The sequence below is a fragment of the Callospermophilus lateralis genome, chromosome 7 (genome assembly GCF_048772815.1).
Source record: "Callospermophilus lateralis isolate mCalLat2 chromosome 7, mCalLat2.hap1, whole genome shotgun sequence".
Lineage (NCBI taxonomy): Eukaryota > Metazoa > Chordata > Mammalia > Rodentia > Sciuridae > Callospermophilus > Callospermophilus lateralis.
In genome coordinates this window covers 19,603,902-19,627,697 of record NC_135311.1, presented here as the reverse complement: position 1 = coordinate 19,627,697, position 23,796 = coordinate 19,603,902, and the positions used below count along the sequence as shown (strand labels likewise).

The 23,796-nt window shown below is 37.9% G+C and overlaps 1 protein-coding gene across 1 annotated transcript in view; it reads left to right on the top strand.

Annotated features, from left to right (window-relative positions):
* The window catches only part of Ttf2 (transcription termination factor 2), a 39,523-nt gene that overhangs the window by 1,375 nt on the left and 14,352 nt on the right, over positions 1-23,796 (top strand). The window contains exons 3-14 of the mRNA XM_076862829.1: positions 955-1,041; positions 9,056-9,122; positions 9,962-10,882; positions 11,177-11,291; positions 11,621-11,800; positions 14,041-14,168; positions 15,547-15,628; positions 17,354-17,473; positions 18,604-18,754; positions 20,747-20,852; positions 22,686-22,867; positions 23,588-23,741. Coding sequence (XP_076718944.1) covers positions 955-1,041; positions 9,056-9,122; positions 9,962-10,882; positions 11,177-11,291; positions 11,621-11,800; positions 14,041-14,168; positions 15,547-15,628; positions 17,354-17,473; positions 18,604-18,754; positions 20,747-20,852; positions 22,686-22,867; positions 23,588-23,741 — 2,293 coding nt within the window. The remainder of the gene's footprint in view (positions 1-954; positions 1,042-9,055; positions 9,123-9,961; positions 10,883-11,176; positions 11,292-11,620; positions 11,801-14,040; positions 14,169-15,546; positions 15,629-17,353; positions 17,474-18,603; positions 18,755-20,746; positions 20,853-22,685; positions 22,868-23,587; positions 23,742-23,796) is intronic.

Genomic DNA, 23,796 nt, shown 5'->3' with positions numbered 1-23,796 from the left:
ATCCTTACTCCTTTTCATTTTTATTTTTAGACAGGGTCTCACTAAGTTGATGAGACTGACCTTGAATTTATGATCCTCCTGTCTCAGCCTTCCAAGTTGTGGGATTACAGGCATGCAGCACCACTGCTGACCCTTTACCGTTTATTTCTAGTTTTTAAATATACTGGACCTCTTAGATTCAGTACCCAGCACAGATTTTGAGAGATACAAGCATGTTCACATTCATAGGAGTTAGCGTTGATCGTGGCATCTGACTCAGATTTACGTCAAGATAAACATGCTCCTATATAGGGTGCCATTTATACAAATGTACTGCTACATGAACTAGTTCACGTGAGGACAAATATTTGATAAACTTGACATATTTAGAATATATCTGATAACCAGAATATAGGCCAAAAAAGTTTCAAGAGTCATAGGAGAGTACTTTAGACCTTTTACACAAACCTGTTTACTCTTGAATGTTATACACACTTAATTTTTTTTCCTAGTAAGTTGGGAGAGAGTAGTAGTTTGCGTATGTCAGACAAGAAGTAAATTAATTACATATTGTTAGAGGTAAGCATGTGAATAATGCTATGTGACAGCTTATAGGTTATTAAGGTATAAAGATTAACGGAAGAATCCGAGGAAAATTCATGTAGGGCCTCACACCTAATCTTAGACTTCAGTCATTAGTCTGTGGTACTGCAGTGTAGAGTCAGTGCAGTTGTAAACATTTGAGTCATCAAGAAAAAGGTCTTTATCATCATGTTTTATTTGAGGAAGTGGAAAGAAATGGAAGCTATCTACCCTATGCTCAGAAAAGCATATAGATAGAGGAGTGTGTGGGATTTACAAATCCATTAGAGGCTCTCCACAGATTCTTGGTTTAAACCAATAGTTTCAGTTTATTTTTAGGATGTTGCTGTATTCCTTGCTCTTAAAACAAAATGTTCTTTTTTTTTTCTCTAGCATTCCTGTTTCTCATTGTTTATTGCATGAGGACTTTGTGGTAGAGCTTCAGAGTTTGTTTCCACTACAGGGCAAGAAAGAATGCAGGTAAGTATCCAAAAGGAACAGTTTTCTGTTCCCTCCAACCCAAAGAGTCTTAGCTGAGATATTTTTTGGATTTTTTTTTTTTTTTTTAAAGTCGCCATTGAAAAATAAATAGCATTTCTATATGTATTGAGTATCTCCAGGGCTGTTATTCCCTAACTGCTGAGCAACTCATTAATCTGAGAAGCCAGACTTGTGGTTAATTTCTGGGTAGACAGCTCTACCACTGTTCCTTTCTGATTTGCAGGGAGCTAATAACATCAGCCCACCAACTTATTGTCATTTAGTTCTGGTAATAGAACGAGGTAATATGTAAAAAGGCCTAACAAATGGTAACTCAAATTGTAGTTTCCTTTATATGGGGATTGGGAAAGGCAGGGAATTCTGTAAAATGAAAGCTTTATTTATTGCAATGCTGCGGATTGAATCCAAGACCTAAGCTAAGCACACACTCTACCTCTGATTATAGCAGATATGTTAGTGCGACTTCAGGAGATAAAGTTGACCAGGAAGGCAGGGGCCAGGATGTGATAGTCTTTGTATAATATTCTATATAAAATAATTATATTAACATTAAACTATTAGAATAACTATTTTTGTATTTTTAGATCTCTGCCTCTCCCACTCCAAAATAGACAATAAAGTATCAATTTCACAATTTTTATATACATGAGTAACGCCCACACTACTGTTTCCTTAATTGATTTACATGTATAGTAAGATGCATAGAACTTGAATTCAACTGGTTGAGTTTTGAGAAATGTTTGAGAAACTAAGCTCCAACTCAAAATATCACCCCAGTAACTACCATTTTCTTCATTCCAATTAATTCTGTCCCTCTCTACTCCCTCACCCCAGTAACTACCATTTTCTTCATTCCAATTAATTCTGCCCCTCTCTACTCTACTTGGTTTTTATCACTTGAGATTTGTTTTGCGTGTTTTTGAACTTCATATCAGTTAAATTATATTTTATGTATTCTTGTATCTGACTGCTTTTACTTAACAACATCTGTGAAATTTATCCATAAATTTATCCATAAATGTCAGTAGTTCACTTTTTATTGCTAAATTTAATTCCATTTATGAATGTACCATCATTTATTTTATGTACTTATTTGCTTTCCGAAAATCTTTAGTGAAGTATCTGTTTAAATATTTTAAATATATTTTTAATTAAAATTTTCATTGAGTGATCTTAGATTAACTTGCAGTTTGTAAAAAATAATGTAGTGAGGTCCCCTGTAGCCTTTACCAAGTTTTTTCCAATAGTAACATTTGCAAAACAATCAGGATATTGACATTGATACAATGTACTGATCTTATTTGTAAAGTGAACTTTATACTCATACTACTTTGTATATGTTTAGTTTTATATAATTTTGTACGTGTGTAGTTTTACATATTCATCATATTCAGTCAGAAAAACGAATAGTTCCTTCACCACAGGATTCCTTCTGTTCTGCTTGTGTAACCATACCCTCCTTCTCTCTCCTTCACCCCCAGGAACCATAAATCTGTTCTCCATTTCTAAAATTTTGTCTTTTCAAATTTGTTACATTATAGAATAATACAGCATAACTTTTGAGATTTTTGCCTGTTTTAAAAATGTTGTTATTTGTCTTTTCGCTATTGAGTAGGAGTAGTTCTTTGTACAAGTTTTTTTAACATATTGTGGATTTTTTTCCCTCAGTCTTTGGTTTTCATTTTCTTAACTTTTTTTTTGAAGAACACAATTTTTAATTTTTATGAAGTCTGGTTTATTATTATTTTATGATTTGTGTTTTTTGTTTTCTTTCTAGAAATCTTTGCCTATGCCAAGATCACAATATCTCCAGTAGATAGATTTTCAGGGATGTAGTTTTTTTTTTTTCACTTAGGTCTATAATCTGTCTCAAATTAATTTTGTCTACTGTGGGTAGAGGTTCATTTACTTTTTCATATGTTACCTAATTTTATTTTAGTGCCATATTTTGAAGATTTTCCTTTCTCCATTGAAAAATCATTAGCATCTTTGTAGAAAATCAATTGACTGCATAAGATTGGTCTATTTCTGAGGTTGCTAATTTGTGCCACTGATCCATTTACATATTCTTACACAATCAGGTAAAATAGTGTGAATCTTCCACCTTTGTCCTTTTTCAAGATTATGTTGGCCATTCTAGGATTTTTGAATTTGCTTATAAAATGTAGGATCAGCTTTTTAAATTTCCACAGAAAATCCTGTTGGAATTGCATTGAACTTATATAGATCAATTTTTGGAGATCTATATGAGTTTTTCAATTCATGAACATGGCACAGTTGTTTATAACCTTAAAATTGTTAGATCATTTTCCTCATTGATTATGTTTTTCAATGCAATTATAAGTGGGATTTTTAAAAATTTTCATCTTTACATCATTTTCTGCTGGTACAGTGGGTCTGGTAAGCCTTTATTACATGAAATCTGGATGTACTCCTGATATTTAAAATCATTTTCATACCACTAGGGATCTGCTGCAATACAGAAACACTGTCGTAGGTGGCAGAAGGGAACTGAAGGATTTCCAATTTGCATTAAAAGGATCATGGTGATTAAAAAGTGAACAGAATGGAAGCAAAAGGCTGAAATAATAGTTAGTATTGAATACCTACTACACGGCATGTTCATTAGCTCTTATCTTTCATTTCAATAGCTCTATTTTACAGGCAGAGGAGGAAATGCCACTAGAGAGATTAGAAAAGCCATTGAGGTCCTGTGGTTTTGAAATGACTTTGCTGGGACTCAGATCCAGCTGATTGCAAACATACCTGCTTTCTCTAAGTGAAAGAAAGACATGGGCCTGAACGGAGGCAGTGGCAGTGAAGCTGAGTGCAGTTAGGCAGGAGAAAATTTGCATAGAGAATTAGAGTTGATAAGACATGTTTCCTGGTAGGGCATTTCCATCCATGCTCTCATCTGGAATAGTGAGAAAGTTGGCAGCCCCGACTTTCCTGAGCTGTGAGTATTCCGAGAGAAAGTGTTGTATGCTCAGTCTGGTGTTTGGCACATTATTAGTGCTCAGTGAGTAGTTGTTAAGTTGGGGTTTCTGGGAGATGATTTTATATTAAGCGGGACAGGGAGGGAAAGGTAACATCAGTAGAGGATTTGGATGTGTTGTAAGAGGTATAGCTATGGACTAATTGTGTATGAAGTGAATGTGAAGTCAGCTGTAAAAGTAAATGTGCAGCTCTGAGTGGAGAGCTAGGCTGAAGGTGGAATCTTGAGCACTTGTCATTAACAGTCCTTGTGTTAGGTAGATAAGGCAAGTCTGCTAAATGTTTTCTTTTTGCCCAGATCCAGAACACTCACTAGGAGATAGGTACTGAAGCTTTAAAAAGATAATTTTGGGCTGGGCATGGTGATGTATGCCTTATAATCCCAGGGGCTCTGGGGATTGAGGCAGGAGGATTGCGGGTTCAAAGCCAGCCTCTACAAGAGTGAGGCGCTAAGCAATTCAGTGAGACCCTGTCTCTAAATAAAATACAAAATAGGGTTGGGGATACGGCTCAATAATTGAGTGTTCCTGAGTTCAATTCCCAGTATCCCTCCACCCCAAAATTATTTTGGGCCAGGCGTAGTGGTACACACTTGTATCCCAGCAACTCCAGAGGCTTAGACAGGAGGATTTTTCGTTCAAAACCAGCCTCAGCAATTTAGTGAGGTCCTAAGCAACTAAGTGAGACCTTGTCTCAAAAAATAAAAAGGGCTGGAGATGTAGCTCAGTGACAAAGTGCCCCTGGGCTCAATTCCCAGTACCTCCCACCCTCCCCAAAAAAGATGAGTTGGGACAAATAAAATACAACAAATTAAAAGAAAAAACAAAGAGCACCAGGTACAGACTGAGAATTTAAGCAGAAATAAATAAGCACATAGATGATGATTTCCTTAGCAAACAGGAATGGCATTTAGCCAGCACTTATAAGAAGGATCTTGAGGACTGCCTATCCTTCTTGCAAATTGAGTTTTCTGTTCAAGAACTTGAATGTTTTATACCCTCTGACTAATACTATGATGCTGATTATGCTAGGCTTAACAAAGCCAGGAGACAGGTGCAACAAAGGAACTGAGTAGGGAGTAAATAGAGTAGGGGGTCAGCCATGGTTAAGATGCCTGTTTTTTGTACCCTGTGGTGTAGCTGCATTTACATGTAGTTCTTTGATTTAAACGCCAGATGGCATCACTCTCCAGCATGTGACTAGCTCTTCGGATATGGCATTCTGTGTACAGCAAATAAGAAAAACTAGGATAGACTCTCAGAAACCCACAGGGAAGAAATCCTGCCTTGACATATGGCACACTCTGTTGGGTCTTGTCTTCAAGCTCCCAAGTTCAGGTTCTCTCCTTTTTATCTATCTGCTGTTCTTTTCAAACACATGGGATCAAAAGAGATGGAAATACTCCTTTGTCTACAAATAGGTAAAACATTTTAGTACTTTAAAATAGCTGGTTGTAGTGGATTTTCACAATGTTTTACTTTTAATAATACCTACATGTCTGCAAAACTCCTGTGTTGTGGGTGATTGGGTAAAATTGAGCTGCAGCGTATCTAGCTCCAATATAATGGGTGGAGTGATGATAGAGAAGCATTTGGGCATGAGCCAGATCCCTGCAAAGGCCCTCAGGCCCACCAACCATGAAGAACCCCACTCATAAAATCAGGACTTACTAGGTGCTGTAGAGTATCATGCACTGTGGAGGCCAGTGAAATATTCTTGTTTGTAAAGAATTTTAGCTCTTTGTCGTATTTGTATGGCAATGACTTTTTCACAGTTGCCTGTTACATATTATTTTCCTTAGAGTATTTTTGCCACATGAAACTTTAAAACTTTTACGTGGTTAAAATTACTAAATTCTTTATCTCTCAACTTTAGAATTTTATGTCATCTTAGAAAAGCCTTTTTCACTTTAGGGTTACAAAAACATGCATCTCTGTTTCTTCAAATACTGTATTTTCCATTTTTGTTCTATCTTGAATTTTAGTGTAAAAGAATGAGGTAAAATCCAGCTTTATGTTTTTCTAGTGATGGAGCATATAAAGATGTAGATTCTACCCCTAAGGGTCCTTTGACACAGTTGGGATAAGCATTAGACATAGCAAGACGGGGAGCACTCCACCTGCCAGTTAGAGCACTAAATTGAATGTGTTCAGATGTGACTCTAACATCAATAAAGGTTACTGAGAATGTGGAAGAACTGAGACTTGAACTTGACCTTGAGTGACCTTAAAAATGTTCATAGGACAAAAAGTGTTATTAGGGGGCTGGGGATGTGGCTCAAGCAGTAGCGCGCTCGCCTGGCATGCGTGCGGCCCGGGTTCGATCTTCAGCACCACATACAAACAAAGATGTTGTGTCCGCCGAAAAAACTAAAAAAAAATAAATATTAAAAAAATTCTCTCTCTCTCTTCCTCTCTCTCTCTCACTCTTTTTTTAAAAAAAAAGTGTTATAGGCAAAACAGCAATAAGTAGAAATGTGGATAATAAATAAACAAAATGATTGGCAAGAATGAGTTTATGATTTAGCTCTACATTTATTAATGCATTTAATCTTCAAATTGACCAGAAGGCATAAATGTTATTGTTTTGCTTTGTTTTCTACTTCACAGAGGAGGAAACTGCCACAGGGAATAGTCAAGTACAGTGTCCAGTGTCTGATGGCTCAGAGCTAATTGTGTGGTAGTGCTGGGATTCCAGCCACCCGAAGAAGGTTCTGGAGCTTGAGAGACTCTACCTTGCTGAAGTGAATAGGCTTGGCAGTGCTGTGCTGGGTTGGACAGTTGCTCTTTTTTTTTTTTTATGAGAGAGAGAATTTTAATATTTATTTTTTAGTTTGCCCATGGACAGTTGCTCTTAATAAGAAGGGAGGTTTTACCTTCTGGTGAGGAAATAGGATTGAAGAGGTCTGGCTTCCTCTAACTGGTTTTGTCTTCATTATTGCTAATAACCTCTGTCCTGAAAAATAATTAATACACTGCAGAAATTATACTGTTCCTTAAGTAGAATCAGTATCTGCTTTCTCTATGAGAATATATTTCTACTTTTCTACTGTCATCTTCATGGATTTACAATTTGCAGTATTGGAGATTGAACCCAGGGGTCCTCTGTCACTGAGCTATATTCTCAGTGGCTATTTTTTTTTTTTTTTTTTTTGAGACAAGGCCACACTAAATTGCCCAGGCCAGCCTCAGATTTGTAATCCTTCTGCTTCAGCTTTGTGACTAGCTGAGATAACAGGTGTTCCTGGTAACAACAATTTTTTTATTCTAAAAATAGAGAAACCCACCCAGATAACTAATCTGGATTAATTAAATTAATTAATCAGTTTTACTTTGCTATATTACTTAAGAATGTTAAGTAAAGCATTTTAGGACTATGCCCAGCACATGGATGCTCAATATGTGTTTTCTTCTTTCTCTAAGTTTTGGCCTTCCTTGAAAGTCTACATGATTGGGCTTTAAAATAGATCCTGTCAATGAAATCCTTCCAGTAAAGATTCCATTGTCCATGAGGAGGGGTTTGATTAAGAATGATGTAACATCACGAAGATGAAAACTTCAATTGTAAAAAAATATATAGATAGATAGATAGACACATAGATATATAGATAGATGGATGAAAACGTCAGTTGCAAAAAATATATAGAGAGAGATAGATGTATAGATAGATAAATAGATGAATGAGGAAGCTCTTCATATATACATTCTAACGGAAGAATTTCCAAGGTATATCAAGTAAAAAAAAAAAAAGATATTTAGTACAGATTGAGTATACCTTTTTTGAAATGATTGGGATCAGAGGTGTTTTCAGTCTTCACATTTTTTCAGATGTTTGAATATTTACATGTACATATGAGCTATTTTGGGAATAGGACTCAAATCTAAACATAATTGGTTTTATGTAACCTATTCACATGGCCTAAAGGTAATTTTATATACTTTTTAAACATTTTTAATATTTAAATATTTAAATTTAATAATTTCAAAAATATTTTTAATAATTTTGGCTTGACTATGGACTTGAAAATTTTTGGAAAGGTGAATAGAAAGATAAGAATGGTTACATATTGGGAGGGAGGTGAATAGGGTAAATAGAGTATGGAGGAAGCTTTTCTCTCTTTATTCCTTTGATTGAGTACATTACCTATTTAAACAAGTATGCACTTTTAAACCTCTAACTGATTCATAGTTTTTAGGAATCATTTTGGTTAATGAGAAAAAATCAGTTGGTTCAATTTTATTTATTAATTCTTAACCATTATGTACAAAAGACAAAGCATAGTTGGGACTACTGAGAAAATGCATTGTAATTTGTCAAAGGAATCAGGTCCTGTGGTTGTTCCTAGTGTCATGATTATGCACATTCTATTCCCCCATGATTTAGTTTTATATGTGCCTCTGTTTGTACTTTCTGTGAGTTGGTAATTGGATCTAGAAGTTTGATCCCATTTGGGTTTGTTTTTAGTTTGTTAGGCTTATTGTTTTGTTTTTGTTTTTGCAGCATCCATTTTTAAGTGGTATTGTGGCCTCCCTTCCAGCACATACAATGTCTGGTTATCTTTTTCTGATTTTAGCAGCCATTGCTGATCAGTGTCTCCCTTTCAGTCATTTTTTTCTTTTTTTAAATGAGGTAGCTTTTTTAAAAATGGCTTTATTTTATTCATTTACTTTTTTATGTGGTCTTGAGGATTGAACCCAGGGCCTCACATGTGCTAGGCAAGCGCTCTTCCACTGATCCACAACCCCAGCCTCCTTTCAATCATTCTTTATAGAGTAAAAAGAACAAACCTGTCTGCTGTCTCCGGTTACCAGGTCATCTTTGCCTTCCTAGTTCTTTAAAATATCCTGTGCTTTTTATGTATATATTAGAGTTGGTTTCAAATGATCTCCCAAAGCCAGGATCAAATAGTTCCCAGATGTTTTCTTGGATTAAAAATAAACTCACCTCTTATTTTAAGGATTTTCATAGTTGTAATTATTTATGTTTTATATTTCATTAGGTTATTCTTCCGATGCACGAGAAGCAAGGCAGAGGGAAAACACTGGTGTGGAAGTGTTCCCTGGCAGGTGGGGATTATTTGTGTTTTCCAACCTCATATATTAAGCCTGTTTAACACATGGTGTTGACTGAAAAGACCCTGAAGCCTTATTGACTGGTGGCTTGTCATCAAACTATCTCTGAAAAACTTTTAACAAGGTAGACCCAGAGGGACTGTTATTTCAAAGTACCATTGTTACATTCAAAATTTAATTATTTACCTCTTCTTTCACTTAAATATTTTTCAGGGTTTTTAAATACAGTTGATATTCTATTTAGAAAAAAAATTAGATTTTCTTGGCTAACTTCCCTGTTTTCTTACAGATTACTACCTACTTGATTTTGGTGTTGACTAAGTATAGATGTATAGATAGATAAATAGGTAGATAAAACTAGGAGATGTTCTACAGATATCTGATGCATAGGGAACTAGATCTAGGGAGGCAATGAGACTGTTTTAGCAGAGATATAGCTTAAATGAATGATTATGGATTCTTCTAGTGAAACCTTCGGAAAGCCAAAATCAAAGTGAGCATAGTAGGACAGTGTTTAGATTGGGGAAAACTTCATCTTGAGAGATTGGGTTTTACTGAAAAGTATACATTGTGACTACTATGATTGTAAAAGCACTTTGGTATAGTCAGGACCTGGAAAGTGTGATTATGAACAGAGAAGGAACATGCATTGAAAGTTAAGAAACTATTCTATGTGAGTTTGGCATCTATTATTTTTTAGATGTAGAAGTGTTTAGAAATATTGGACTGCTTTTACTGTTACAATTTCCATTTCCTCTAGGAAAAAAGGCCACCTAAGTAAGAGGGTTGCATTAATATTTTATATTATGATTAATTATTTTCATTGTCCTTAGGATCCTAATTCTAAAGAATATCCTGTAACCAATAAATCTCAGCACACATCTGAGCCATTTCCTCATCCTTCCAGTCAGCCAAGAAACCCATTCAAGGTTCTTGACAAGAATCAAAACCCAGCTCTCTGGAAACAGCTTGTCAAAGGGGGAGGGGAGGAAAATATGGCTGCTAAGAAGTCAAGGGAAAAAGGAGACCAGTCCATGTATCAAAAGCCTGAATCTAACTGCTTGATGGAGAAAGAGTTCTCATCTAGTCTGGTAATAAAGAAAAAGCAATCTGAAATTCAAGAGGAGGAGCAAGAAGAGACAACAGAGGAAACTAAAGGAATTACATCCAGACAGCACCCAGGGAATGGGCCGAGAGGACCATCTGTATCTCCTCAGGAGAAGTCAGATGGTGAGAGTAAAGATGTTCAAAACAAATCAGAATCTCCAAGAGAAAAGGAAACCCAGTTTTTGCCTCAGAAGGTTCATGGTCAGAACCAAGTAAGCCAGCCTCAAAAAGGGGGTCACCTCGGCAAGGAGCACTTCAAGAACTTGGAAGCTAAAGAAGCAAAGGCAAAGGATGGCCCCAGCACGCAGACCTTCCAGAAAAGGCTGCCCCAGGAGCATTTCCAGGCACCCTCTGGGACCCAGGGACCTGCTCCTAAAGGACAAGCAGCACCAGGGCTTTCCCTGGGCGAGGGGTGCCCTGCTGCCTCCAGCAGTAGTGAAAGTGAGGAAGATGATGTTTCCTGTAATCCAGGAAGCCCCCTACTCTTTGACTCGACTATGGACTCACCGAAGTCAGAGAACCTTCAACTTCCTGTTCAAAGTATGCAAAGAAAAACATCTGCTTCCTTGAACATTTCCAAGAAGAAAGAACCCTCCGATCCAGCTGCCCAGCGTGTGTACCTTACAACACAACTGAAACAAAAGAAGGTAACTCTTGACTTGTGCTTTATTTCTAAGGTCAGAGCATCACTTGCGGTGTGCAGCTAGGAGACCCTTACTATTCAGTATATTCATTGGGAAGGCTTTTTAAGTGGATGTTAAGTTTCTGCCTTTCCTATACTTTCAGGGTTAGTAAGTGAGCTGAGCTTTGGAAAAAATCCTGGTTTTTACATGCATGCTTAAATGACCATCCTTTCAGAATTTTGGCAAGTTAGGCTTTTTAAAATCTGAAGCTACCCCTCTAACAACTTGGGCAATCCATTTCATAGATCTGTTTTTCAGAGCACATTGGCAGTGGTGAACATCCAGGCTCTTCCAGACAAAGGTGAAAAGTTACTCAAGCAAATCCAGATGTTGGAGGAAGCACTCAGTACTCTTGCCCTCTCCCCAGAGCAAGGTAAATAAAGTAGGTTATACCCCAGAACCTGGGGTTTTTGTGAACCTGATATGAGACTTTTGATAAAGAATATTGACTTATTCACCCTCCCATCTTATTATTTGCTTCTGAAATCTCTTTTAAACAGTTCCTGTCCTTTATTAAAAACTTTTTCTCTTACTTCCTGTAGACTAAACACCCGCTGTTTAAGCACTGTTAAAAATACTTCATTCTTTAGGAAGCCTTCCAGCTTATTGGAATGACAGTGATCCCACTCTCTCCTCTACACATACAGTCCCTTCACTTGCTTTTCTGAACTTTAATCGATTCTTCCTTTGTTTCTTGAGCAGGAACTAGTGAAAAGAGTAACACTCAAGTACGACAGAGTACCCTCACCAAAACTGCTGTGGGCCCTCCTCACGTGGTGTCTCCCCAGCCCCTTGTGGGTCATGATCTCCAGCCTCTGGACCCTTTAAGGCTACAGGCAGCCTGCCAGGTATCTACTGGAGGACTCAGCCACTGCTCTGGAGGTAAGATCCCAGGGCCTGGTCCTGCAGTGAAGTGCTGCCTCTGTGAGTTAAATGCCATCAAGCAGATGTCTTTGTGCCTGTGAGTAGGGATGTACCATTTTTTTAAAATTGTTTTTTCTTAGTTATACATAACACTAGAATCCAATTGTATAAAATTATACAACATGGAATATGTTTTAATCTAACCAAATTAGGACCCCATTCTTGTGGGTGGGCACAATGGTGGGATTCACTTAAGTATTTTCATATGTGTACATAGGAAAATTATGTTAGATCTATTTTACTGTCTTTCCTATTGCTAATTCTCTCTTCCTTTCATTTCCTTTTGTCTAATCTACTGAATTTCTCTTCTCTCTCTCGTTTATTGTGATTTTTCTTCCACATACCAGTGAAAACATCTGACCTTTGGTTTTTGGGAAATCATTCTTGAATTGAAAATTGCACATATATTAAAGATCATGGTGCTCAGTAGAGCTTTGCATGGTGTCACTTAGATCTTGGTGAGGCCTTGTACCACTGTATGCTCATCAGTCAGCCCAGTGGCTGGCAAACAGAAGTCACCCAGGGAATGCCTGTGAATGAATACTCTGGCTAACATCATCATGAGGCAGGTAGAGCAGCACATTGCATTTTTATTCTTCCTTTTGTAGGGGTGTGATTTGGGGTATGTGTGTGAAGGCAGAGCACAGGAGTGATATGACTGCAGACGGTACTTATAGACGCACAGAAAACGGTAAACACCTGGCCTCTGCCCCAACTTAGCTAAGTGTTTCCCTTGTGAATAACTTTGAATTCAGAAGTAGCTGCAGAATGAAGCTTTCAGCTGAAGTCTTAACTGGGTCATCTGATGAGCTAGCTGGCCAAACAGGAGGCAGGAGCTCAGGTTGGCTGGCTTGAAGGAACGAGGAGAGCTAAAGCCAGTTTCCCCCAACAGAGAACTGCCAGAGATGTTAGGCCCTTGAAAAGCAGTATGAACAGGGGTGAAAAATAGATGTAGGGCATATGAAGTTAAGGTCACTCTAGAAGGGAAAAGAGAAACATACTTGTTCTAGTATGTTTCTTGACTGCTCAGGAGGCCCCTTGAGAGCATTTCATGTTCCAGCATGATTTTTGTAATGTAGTGGTGACCAGGTCACCTAGGGAAACATTATGTAAGGTTCGGGGTTTTTTTCTTTCTTTCTTCTTTTTTTTTTTTTTTTTTGAAGTGCTGGGGTTGAACCAAGGGCCTACATGCTCTAGCACTGAGCTACACTGCTAGTCCAAATTATGTTAGTTTAATAAGATAAAAAGTATGTGAAATGTCTTGGAAAAAAATTCTATTAAGGTAGTTTTAAAACATTTTGACATTTAAGTAATTTTCATTTGTCTAGAAACTTCTTATTTAGAATGCTTCATCCCTAATTGCAAACAGCTGAGGCATCTACAGTTATTAACTAATATCTGTAGCAGTTCTCTGTGTAGAAGGAGTGGGCTCACAGTACTGCAGTAGGATATACACTCAGGTCATGACCTGCACTTTAGGGGTCATCTCTCCCTGACTACTCAAATGTCAATGGCTGATTTCTAGCCTGGTCTTTTCTGTCACGATTTTTCTTCACATCCAGGTATTTTTTCTTCCTAAAATATTGGATGGTGTTACCTTTTTCTCTGCCACTTTTTCTAGGATGAAAAATAAAGTATCAAAAATATTATATATTGGGCTGGGGATGTGGCTCAAGCGGTAACACGCTCGCCTGGCATGCTCGGGGCACTGGGTTCAATCTTCAGCACCACATAAAAATAAAATAAAGATCCTATGTCTATCGAAAACTGAAAAACAAATATTAAAAAATTCTCTCTCTCTCTCTCTCTTTTCCCCCTCCTCTCTCTCTCTCAAAAAAAATTATATATTGGGCTGGGGGTATAGCTCAGTGGTAGAGTACTTCCCTAGTACGTGTGAGGCTCTGGCAAAGATCCCTAGCAAAACACACACACCCACACACAAATAATAATAATAAAAACTATGAGTTAACTTATTTTTTGTTACACTTTTTATTATTTTATACTGTTAAGAATATTGTTTATTTGGTTTAAAAAAACAAACAATGGGGATAGAGAAACCTGTGAGACCAGGTGAATTGGAGGCAAGAATTTTTAGTCAATACAGATCTTTTACCTGCAAATATTCACTTGTGGCTTTGTAGCCTTAGCCAGAGCATAGTACTTGTGACATCTTTTAGATAACGCCTTCTTGCATGCAGATCCTAGGAACCAAGATCACCTTTATTCAGTATGGAAAATCACAAGTGAAGCCATTGATAGGCTGCATCGATCACTGGAGTCATGTCCTGGTGAGACAGCAGTGGCAGAAGATCCAGCCGGCTTGAAGGTGAGCTGTGAAGACTTGTGGTACAGAGTATCTCTTAACAGTCTCCCAGTCCCTCTGAAGAGAGAGACCACTGTGATGCTGCCATACAGAGTCCTCTCTTCATGTACCTTTTCTACAAAATAGATGCTTTAGTGACTTTCCTTGTAATATTTTCTCCTTTTATGCTTGAATAGTGAAAAGAGCAGAAACCAAACCTCTTCCCCCCACCCTTTTTAGAAATTGGACGCAGGTGTACTCTACTACTAAGCTACATCCTCAGCCCTTTTTCTTTTTATTTTGAGCCAGAGTCTTATTAAATTGCCCGGTCTGTGCTTGAACTTCCGAACTTCTACCTCATACTCCCAAGTCACTAGGTATACAGGTGTTTTTAAGTCACGAAGTAATACATTTTTGTAGCAGTAAAATATCCACTTTTTGAATTTTGGTAGGTGCCACAAGGATGAAAAGAATTGCTATTTTCAGTAAACCAATAGGAGTTTAAGTGCACATGCAACATATATAAAACAATTAGAAAGTGACTGTAAGGCAGTGATGAAGTGTGCGTTTTAATGTGATGTACATAATACACAAAGTACAAAAGATATTAAAAATAAAGGAAATGTCACTCTAGAGCAGTAATTATCTGTTGCCTACTTTGCCTTGAAGAAGCAATAAGTCTTTAGATAGCAGAGTGAATAAAAACAAAACATTGAAATTAGACAATTAGAGAGATAGGTGGGTAGAGGATAAATACAGAGATTGGTATCAATAAACGATCAGGAGTCATTAGTACCTGAGCTGGGAGGAGCAGGTGATGTTCTGAGAAGGGAGACTCCTTGCTGTGGCCTTTGGTGAAGGAATTTGATTAGAGAAAATCAAAATACATTATGGAATTGCTGTAGAATTTTGAGCAGAAATGTTTAAAGAACATTAATTTTATCACGGCTTATAAGATAGACTGGAGTAGGAAAAAGTGTCCAGTTAAAGGGCCGTTGGAATTTATGACTAGCAATGATGGAATGTTAGTTAAAGAGGAGAGTCAAATTTAAGAGCTAATCAGAAAAGTCAAGAGAAGGATTAGTGAAAATAGGATGACCACTAGAGGTCTTGGTTGCAAGCAGTAAAAACAGACAAATCAGGACTCTCAGTGGGTGCCACGGATGCAAAAGAATTACTATTTGTAGTGAACCAATAAAAGACTAGAAATGCTGAATATTAGATGTAAACCACAGCCAAAACTTGGGAGGACAGATGAAGTGAATCAATTATAAGATGACAACTAGAACATTAAAGGAATCACTTGTAGAAAATAAAAGCAAGGTTGCAGTCTGTGCATACAGGATCTGATACAGCTTCTCGTTAAGAATTTGTGCTTAACATTTGGTTGTTACTTTTGCAGGTCCCTCTGCTACTGCACCAGAAGCAGGCGTTAGCCTGGTTACTATGGCGGGAAAGGCAAAAGCCACAGGGCGGAATTCTAGGTAAGTTTGGTTTTATGGTAAGAGCCAACAGTTATTGAATGTTTTGGCATTACACTAGATGTGTTGTCTCATTTGATCCCTTCCACAACTCTATTAGGCAGGTAATTGTGATTCCCTTTTATAAATGAAGAAACTAAAGTATAGAAATATTAAGCAACTTGCTCAAAAGTACACAGCTATAGAAAGAGGTGCAGTTATAAGCAGTAGTGGTTGACTCTAGCTGATTAGGCAGAGGAGTTTATTTTGTGGTAGCCCTAGAATCTCTGGGAGATATGGATTGCCAGGCTGGAGGCCAGATTTCCAGGAGCAGTGGCCACAGCCAGGTCACCAACTAATTTTAACTTTTTTGTTCCCAGCACTAGCTGCCAAACATCATAAGATGCTTCTGACACAGGCTTAGTGACTTATTAGTAAGTCTCACAGCATATAGTCATACTCATGGCTGTGATTTATTACAGTAAAGGATGCAGATCAAAATCAACAAAAGGAAGAGACACATAGGGCAAAATCCAGGGAAAATCAGGCACAAGCTTCTGCAGTCTTCTCCTGGTGAAGTCACATGGGTCACACTTAATTTCCCAGTAGTTGTAACAACATATGTAAAATGCTCTAGCCAGAGAAACCTGCTAGAGATTCAGTGCCCTGGATTTTGGTCACATAGGCAGTTACAGCCTGGTGAGTTACCAAAGTTTCATACTCTCAGAAAGAAAGCATGTGTTCAGCTTGAGCCATATTGTCTGTACAAATGGTTTAGGTAGAGTGATCTACTCTTATCAGTTCTGAAATGGTGAGAAGCTTTCCTAAATCTGAGTTTCCAGACAGCAGCCAAGGGCCTACTTTGTAAGTAGGCCTCTCAGAAGTTAGCAGACAGACCTGTTATGTTGACTCTTTCTGCACAGCGGTAGAGCCAAAATTCAAATTATAACCTATGCTCTGACATTGAGCTTCTGCTCTGTGAGGATGATTATTTTGAGTGAATATAACAGCCTGATGACTGAGCCTCAGTGTCTTAATCTAATAAGATGAGGAAATAGTATAGAATAGAATATTATGTGTAAATTAGATAAGCTTAATGACTGGGAACTGGCACAATGATAGTACCCCAGAAGTATTAAATTATGGCCTTCTTTGATGAATAAATTAAGACCATGGAGGACTGTTTGGAGTTAATTTTTTTTTGAGATGAGGTCTCATTCTGTGGCCCAGGCTGATCTTAAACTCTTGGGCTCAAGTGATAATCCTGCTTCTGTCTCCTGAATGCTGTGACGATAGGTGCACACCACCATGCCCAGTTAGAGTTAACTCTTGAACTGTAGAAGTGTGGTAGCACCAGTAGAGTAGATGGTGGGAAGACTCTGCTGGGTTTTTTTGCTTTTGGAGGAGGTGACAGATAAAAAGACTAGACAGTGACATCAAACAGGAATAGTTATCAGTTGATGTAGTGTTAGGTAACAGTGTAACATGGAGACTTGGATAAGATCTGCATTTTAAGATTTAATTGTTAAAAAAAACTAATTGTTGGTTTAGTTTCCTAAATAAGTAACAAGAGATAAGGTTTATTTTAACAAAGAAGATAAAGAATCCATTGGGGTTGGCAAAGAATAGGGACTAAAATGGCATTGGCTTCAGAGAGAACAGGGTCAATGTCTGTGGTGGCTTCTATTGAAGTTGTGTTGGTTCTTTACCTAAGTAATTCACTATCTGGATTGTGTGTTTATTTTCCAGCGGATGATATGGGCTTAGGAAAAACCCTGACAATGATTGCACTCATACTAACCCAGAAGAATCAAGAGAAAAGCCAAAAAAGGGATGAAAACATAGCTGTGACATGGCTTTCCAAAGATGGTAGGTTAAAGTACCTGATATCACTTCTTATGTCATATGAACCAGCTGGGAAGAGAAACTTAAGCTGCAGAGGGACACCTTTGGTTATATTGAATTGATCTACTGGGAAACCAGTATCACATTGCTTTCCTGTGGTATCACTTCTGATGCTGACTATGCTAATTATAAGTGATCATTTTTTTCCCTTTTAATCTGCTTTTTGTCTATGATTAGAAAAAAAATTATAGAGAAGGTTAAGGCTCTAGAAGACTTAGTTCGAGCCTAGTAATTATTATTTTACTAAACTCCAGGGTAGATCCAAATTAATGTATTAGTTTTTTTAAGGGAGATCTGTCACAGATTCACATTTTAGCTTCCATAGTAGAAGCCATTTTCCATATTTCTGAAATTCCAGAAAACTTTCAGATGATAGACAATTTCTATCTTAGCCTAGTTTTTAAAATGTAGTAAATTCACTCATATTTTTAAAAATATTATATATAGATAACCACATGTAAGTTGCCATGTGCACAAATAGTTGTCCTGAGTTGGTTAGACAGACAGAAGTCTGTGGTCCTCTACCCTCAGAGCCTCTTATGAGCCCACAGCTGGGCCCTCGCTCCCACGTGGAGCAGCAGCTTGTGTAGAGCAGCACACAGAGAGGTGGGTGATGGCACAATACTCCATCACTTTCTTATTCCAAACTGATGTTCACTCACCTTGAAAGGGGACTTTTTCACTTATATATGTGTGTTTTAATTGAGAAATAGTAATTTGTACTTAGATTTTTAACATGGAAGTACGTTGTTATGCTTTTCAGAAAAAATAATAACACTGCCCTGTATTGAATCAACTCAGAAGGAAATGATTGAGTTCTAGTCCTGGCCACTCTGTGAAAGGGCACTGCTTTTTGAGCCTCTCTTTTCTGTCTGACACTTTTATAGGAGAAAATAAATAGTTACGTGTATTGACTTAAAAAGTCCATCTCTTCCATTTCCTATTCCACTCTCGGCTCTGTGTAGAAATAAGATCAACAGTTAAAAATATTGATGGAATGAAAAAAGCCAGTCAAGAGAAAGATAATGCCCTAAAGAAGTTAAACGCTATTTAATGAATGTAACTAAGTATTGATTTCTTTCCCCCCCCTCAAGACTCCTCTGACTTTACTTCCCATGGAACACTAATTGTCTGTCCCGCTTCCCTCATCCATCATTGGAAAAATGAGGTTGAGAAACGTGTGAACTGCAACAAACTAAGAGTCTATCTCTATCATGGGCCAAACAGGAATCTGACTGCGAAAGCGTAAGTGCAGAAGAGCTGCAGGCTTGGGGCCCCCAGCCCCTTGGCCAAGGGCCCTGTTGACATTCTTGCTTGCCCTGGTTCTTGACTTGGGACTGACCATGTGTGAAGACCAAAGACAGATGATTCATTCTTTTTTTTTAGAGAGAGAGAATTTTAATATTTATTTTTTAGTTTTTTCGGCGGACACAACATCGTTGTTTGTATGTGGTGCTGAGGATTGAACCCGGGCCGCATGCATGCCAGGCGAGCGCACTACCACTTGAGCCACATCCCCAGCCCAAACGATTCATTCTTATCACCACAGTCTTTGCCCTGTACTAAGAGACACATCTTGAGACAATGGTGTTCTCTTGTGTCATGTCCTGTCACTATCACCAACAAAAGCTACCATGTAAGAGGCCTGAGATACCTGAGTTGTCAGCTAGGTGGCAGCCACTTTCTCTGGTAAATGAGGATATGTCACATCTCTAAGTTGCTAAAGAATGCACATTCTTATTTTCTTTTCTTGTAGGTGTGAATGGAACTGTCCCAGTATTGTAGAGTAACTTGATAAAAATTCTAAGGCTGTGTGTGTGTGTGTATGTTTGTGTGTGTGTGTGTTTTCTAGTGGCTATATTTTTCATATAGAAACTATCTAAAAAGTTTTAGACTTAAGAGTTTAGAAAATTCAGTGCGAAGGACTTACATCAGTGGCAGAGCACATACCTAGCATGTACAAGGAAGGCCCTGGGTTCAATCCCCAGCAAAACAAAAAAGATTGTAGGTTGATTAAGCCTAATTATAAATTCCCAAGGGGATTCTTGGGAAGGAGGAAAGATTACCCCAGATGGTAATGTTAGTCCTAGTGTTTCTCTTGGGGTGTGTGTGTGTGTGTGTGTTCCTAGGAATTTTTGGCATGCTGAGTAAGTTCTCTACCACTGGACTACATCCCCAGCCCTGTCTTTGGGTTCTAAAGGAAATTTTTTCTTTCCTAATTATAATGTGAGGATCTGGGGTGAATACTTGTTCCTATAATCAAAGATGAGATTATAATCAAAGATGCTCCTGTAATCAAAGTTTTCTTATTAGTAATCTCTCTCTTTATCCTTTCATACTGGGTTTTTTTAATCTCCTAAAAAACAGGGTGGCAGTCTTTGGGGAATATATTGCCAGATTATTGACCTTTGGTGTTATAGTACAACTTTCATGACTGGTCACTTCAGCAGACAGGAGGTGTTGTGGCAGCAATGGTGGGCCTGCAGGTCTTCCTTGGCACAGAGTACTTAAATTGTCTGCCTTTGGAAGTAAATTTGATCTCACTTGATTTGCACTCTGAGCATAACTGTTTTGTTATTCAGAATGTGCTAGTTGACTGATTGGAATTATTGTCAATTATACTTCTTTATATATGATGATGAGGCAGCTTATGGGCATTGTTGCCTCTCTGAATTAGGCATGTAATTTTTATCAGAAGTATTTATTTTCTGTTCTGTCAAGTACACAATATTCATTGGAATAAGATGTATGTCTGTAATAAGAATCTTTACATGTAAAGAGCATAGGGAAGGTCAACTGAAAGTTATAGCATGCACTTTTAAAAAATATTTAGTTTTTTAGTTGTATTTGGACACATTACCTTTATTTTATTTTTATGTGGTTCTGAGGATTGAACCCAGTGCCCTGCATGTGCTAGGCGAGGGCTCTACCACTGAGCCATAATCCCAGCCCTAATATGAGATTTTCCTTTCTGGCTCATTGGATAGGAAAAGGTAGGCTGTTCTAGCTGTAGTGTTAAAAATGACCAGAGGTTAGAGATAGGAAAACCAACTGGGTAAAGTTTACCTCTTCAAAATTTTGTGTGTATGTGTGTGTGCTTATGTGTGTGTTAAGAATATAAGTTAATTGATTCTGCTGTCTATCCTTCTAGCCCTGGGCATTTATGCAAAGACATCAGATCTGCCTCTTGTCCATAGAGAGATTGTTGACTGTTTGTTTTTTGTTGTATCTATGCAGCCTCTCTATGTATGACATCGTGATTACTACTTATAGCCTTCTGGCCAAGGAGATTCCCACAGTGAAGCAGGAGAGAGAGGTTCCAGGTGCAAACCTCAGGGTAAAGGTGAGGCTTGGGTTGCTAGGCAAATAGTTGGAGCCACAAGTCATTTAATGGGAGTCTTTACAGCCTCAGAGATAGCTAAGGAATTTGCAGCAGTGCTCTAGTGTTCTTCCCCGTGTGGAAATGAGTAGTTCTGTCTGTATTCTGTCTCTCTTGTCCTAGATAACAACTTTAGTGATAAAAGTTGATACTTGGCACAGTATTTATTCAGCTGTCTTTTAGAGCTAAAGTTAACTACACTGCTTTATGGTGGTAATAATCCCACAAATACAGGAGCCTCTTGTTGCTATTTTATCTTAGAGTATGTGGGGTATACTCTCATGATACTTTTTATTTTTAGTGTGCAGACTGTTATTTTAGTACCTGTGTTTTGGTATTAAGCCCTCATTCATTGTCTCCCATCTGCCTCCCAGAAAAGGGCATTGCAAATAATAGAGCTTCAGAGAGGCCAGAGACTAAATGATAACCATGAAAAAGCCCCAAGTGTCTTCAGGCAGATTCAGGCATCTGTTACATGATGTAGAGGCTTTATCACATAATTATTGTGGAGACTCCTCCACCCCAAATATAGTATTGTCTGTCCCAAGAGCTATCTTTTGGTTTTTACTAGGGCAGGATTCTCGCAGATTTCTGTGTTTAGGAGCTCTCTAGAACACTTTACCAGCTCATGGCACTACCCTGACTTCTTACAGATAACGAACTTCTCAGATTCTTTAGTTGTTCACCATCACTTTGGTGATAAACTCCAAACCTATTTACATAATGTATCAGGCACTTTGCCATCTTGCTCTGCCAGTGTGCCTGCTCCTCTCTACCCCGTCTCCCTCCTTGTGACACCAGACATGCAGTTGTGTAGTCCCTGATGTGCTCCTTCACAGTTACGCCTTTACTCTCCCTCTTGATATAATTCTTTGTCACCACTCCTTTTCCCAAGTTAATTGTTGTTTTTTTTATAAGAGAGAGAAAATTTTTTAATATTTATTTTATAGTTTTTGGTGGACACAACATCTTTATTTTATTTTTTATGTGGTGCTGAGGATCGAACCCAGCACCCTGCGCACGCCAGGCGAGCGCGCTACTGCTTGAGCCACATCCCCAGCCCAAGTTAATTGTTTTTTAAGCTCCTTCAAGCATCCTTTTTGGACCACTCCCTTCCTACTATTTGGTTGAATGTCTCTCCTAGCCCCTTGAGCTTGCTCATATCATGGCATACCATTTATTCAGCAAATATGGAGTATCTTTTACTTGGCAGGCACTGTTTTAGCTTATCCAGGATGACAACAGTGGATAAGAGCAGCTAGATTTCCCTTGTCTTACATTGAGTTATGTAGTTTGATTTCCTATATATACACCATGTTACACATCATGTTGTAGTTATGTCTGTTTTTCTCCCCTGCTAGATTTTGAGCTCATGAAGGGTGGGAATTGCCCTTTATGTCTGACTTTGGTTCTTACATTAAAACATAGTCTTTAAGTAAATTTTTATTAAATTATCAGATATTTTTATGGAGTGAGTAAATTTGCAAACTGAAAAACTAATACACTCTTAGCCCATAACCATTGCCAAAATGTGGCTTGAAAGAATAAATGAAAATTCAAATTAGAAAACATTTTGCTCTTGGGCATCTTATTCTCAAGGCCTGAGACTCTCAAGTGGCTTATGTATTAGAACCAGTTAAGAGATTCTGCTCCTAGTTTCTCGACTCAGTTTATTGCAATAGATTTCAGCAAGTTAGAGTGTCAGATTGGGTCTCCTCAGTACTGGTTGGTCATTTCCCCTTATCTCCTTGAGGACATGTTCAGGTTCCCATAGTGTTGCTGGATTTCACTTTCCAGGGCAGCTCAACACCTTTGCTTCAAATAGTCTGGGCTCGAATTATATTGGATGAAGCTCATAATGTGAAGAATCCCCATGTGCAGACGTCCATTGCTGTGTGTAAGCTGCAAGCCCACGCCCGTTGGGCTGTCACTGGAACCCCTATACAAAACAACCTGTTGGATATGTATTCACTGCTAAAGTGAGTAACCTTGGGGTCATGTAACTGTGAACCCTGTCTGTAACCCTTCAGCATTATTTCATGTCTCACTATAAAAACCCTGATGTGTGTCAGATTATCTCATGTAGCAGATGGCAAGCCTATAAGTCTTTAAAGGGCAAAATAATTAATATTTATGAGAAAATGTCAATGAATTGACTGATACAAGACTTTGATTACATTCAGTTCTTCTATATGCAAAAATATAGGAGAGATTGACATAAAGGAAGCAAAAGTCATCTTTCTTTAGTCCCCTGAATATTTTGGGCTATTTCTACTTTAAAACATGTACTGGACTCTGGACTACAACTTACTGGAGGCCAATAGAAAAGAATGATGATTTATTTTATTTTTTTATTTATTTTTTATTTTTTTAAGAATGATGATTTAAAATACTTTCTTTTGTTCAAGTCAGCCCATAAGAGGATATGGAATTTCTTTGCTAGAATAAATTCTACCTATTGGTTATATATCCTGGTGTGATAATACAGATATTAGTAATGGAGAAACTCATTTTTATAATGTGGTTTTCATTATTAATTTAGGTCCTTTTGATTTGTCTAGCAGAGATATGCTGTGAAATTTACTCAAAAAATGATTGGATGACAGATGTAACAAAAAATCTGATTTGTTTTCACCTTGATTTTACTTTGAACCTTTACTGCTTTCTTCCCTGTTCTGTGTCCTTCCTCCACAAAAAAGATTTCTCCGCTGTTCTCCATTTGATGAATTCACCCTGTGGAAAAGTCAGGTTGATAATGGTTCAAAGAAAGGAGGAGAACGGTTAAGTATTTTAACCAAGAGCCTTCTGCTGAGGAGAACAAAGGACCAACTGGACTCCACTGGCAAACCCTTGGTAATCAAATTTCCACCTGTCCCTGGGGGAGCCAGGGAAGGAGGATGACTATATC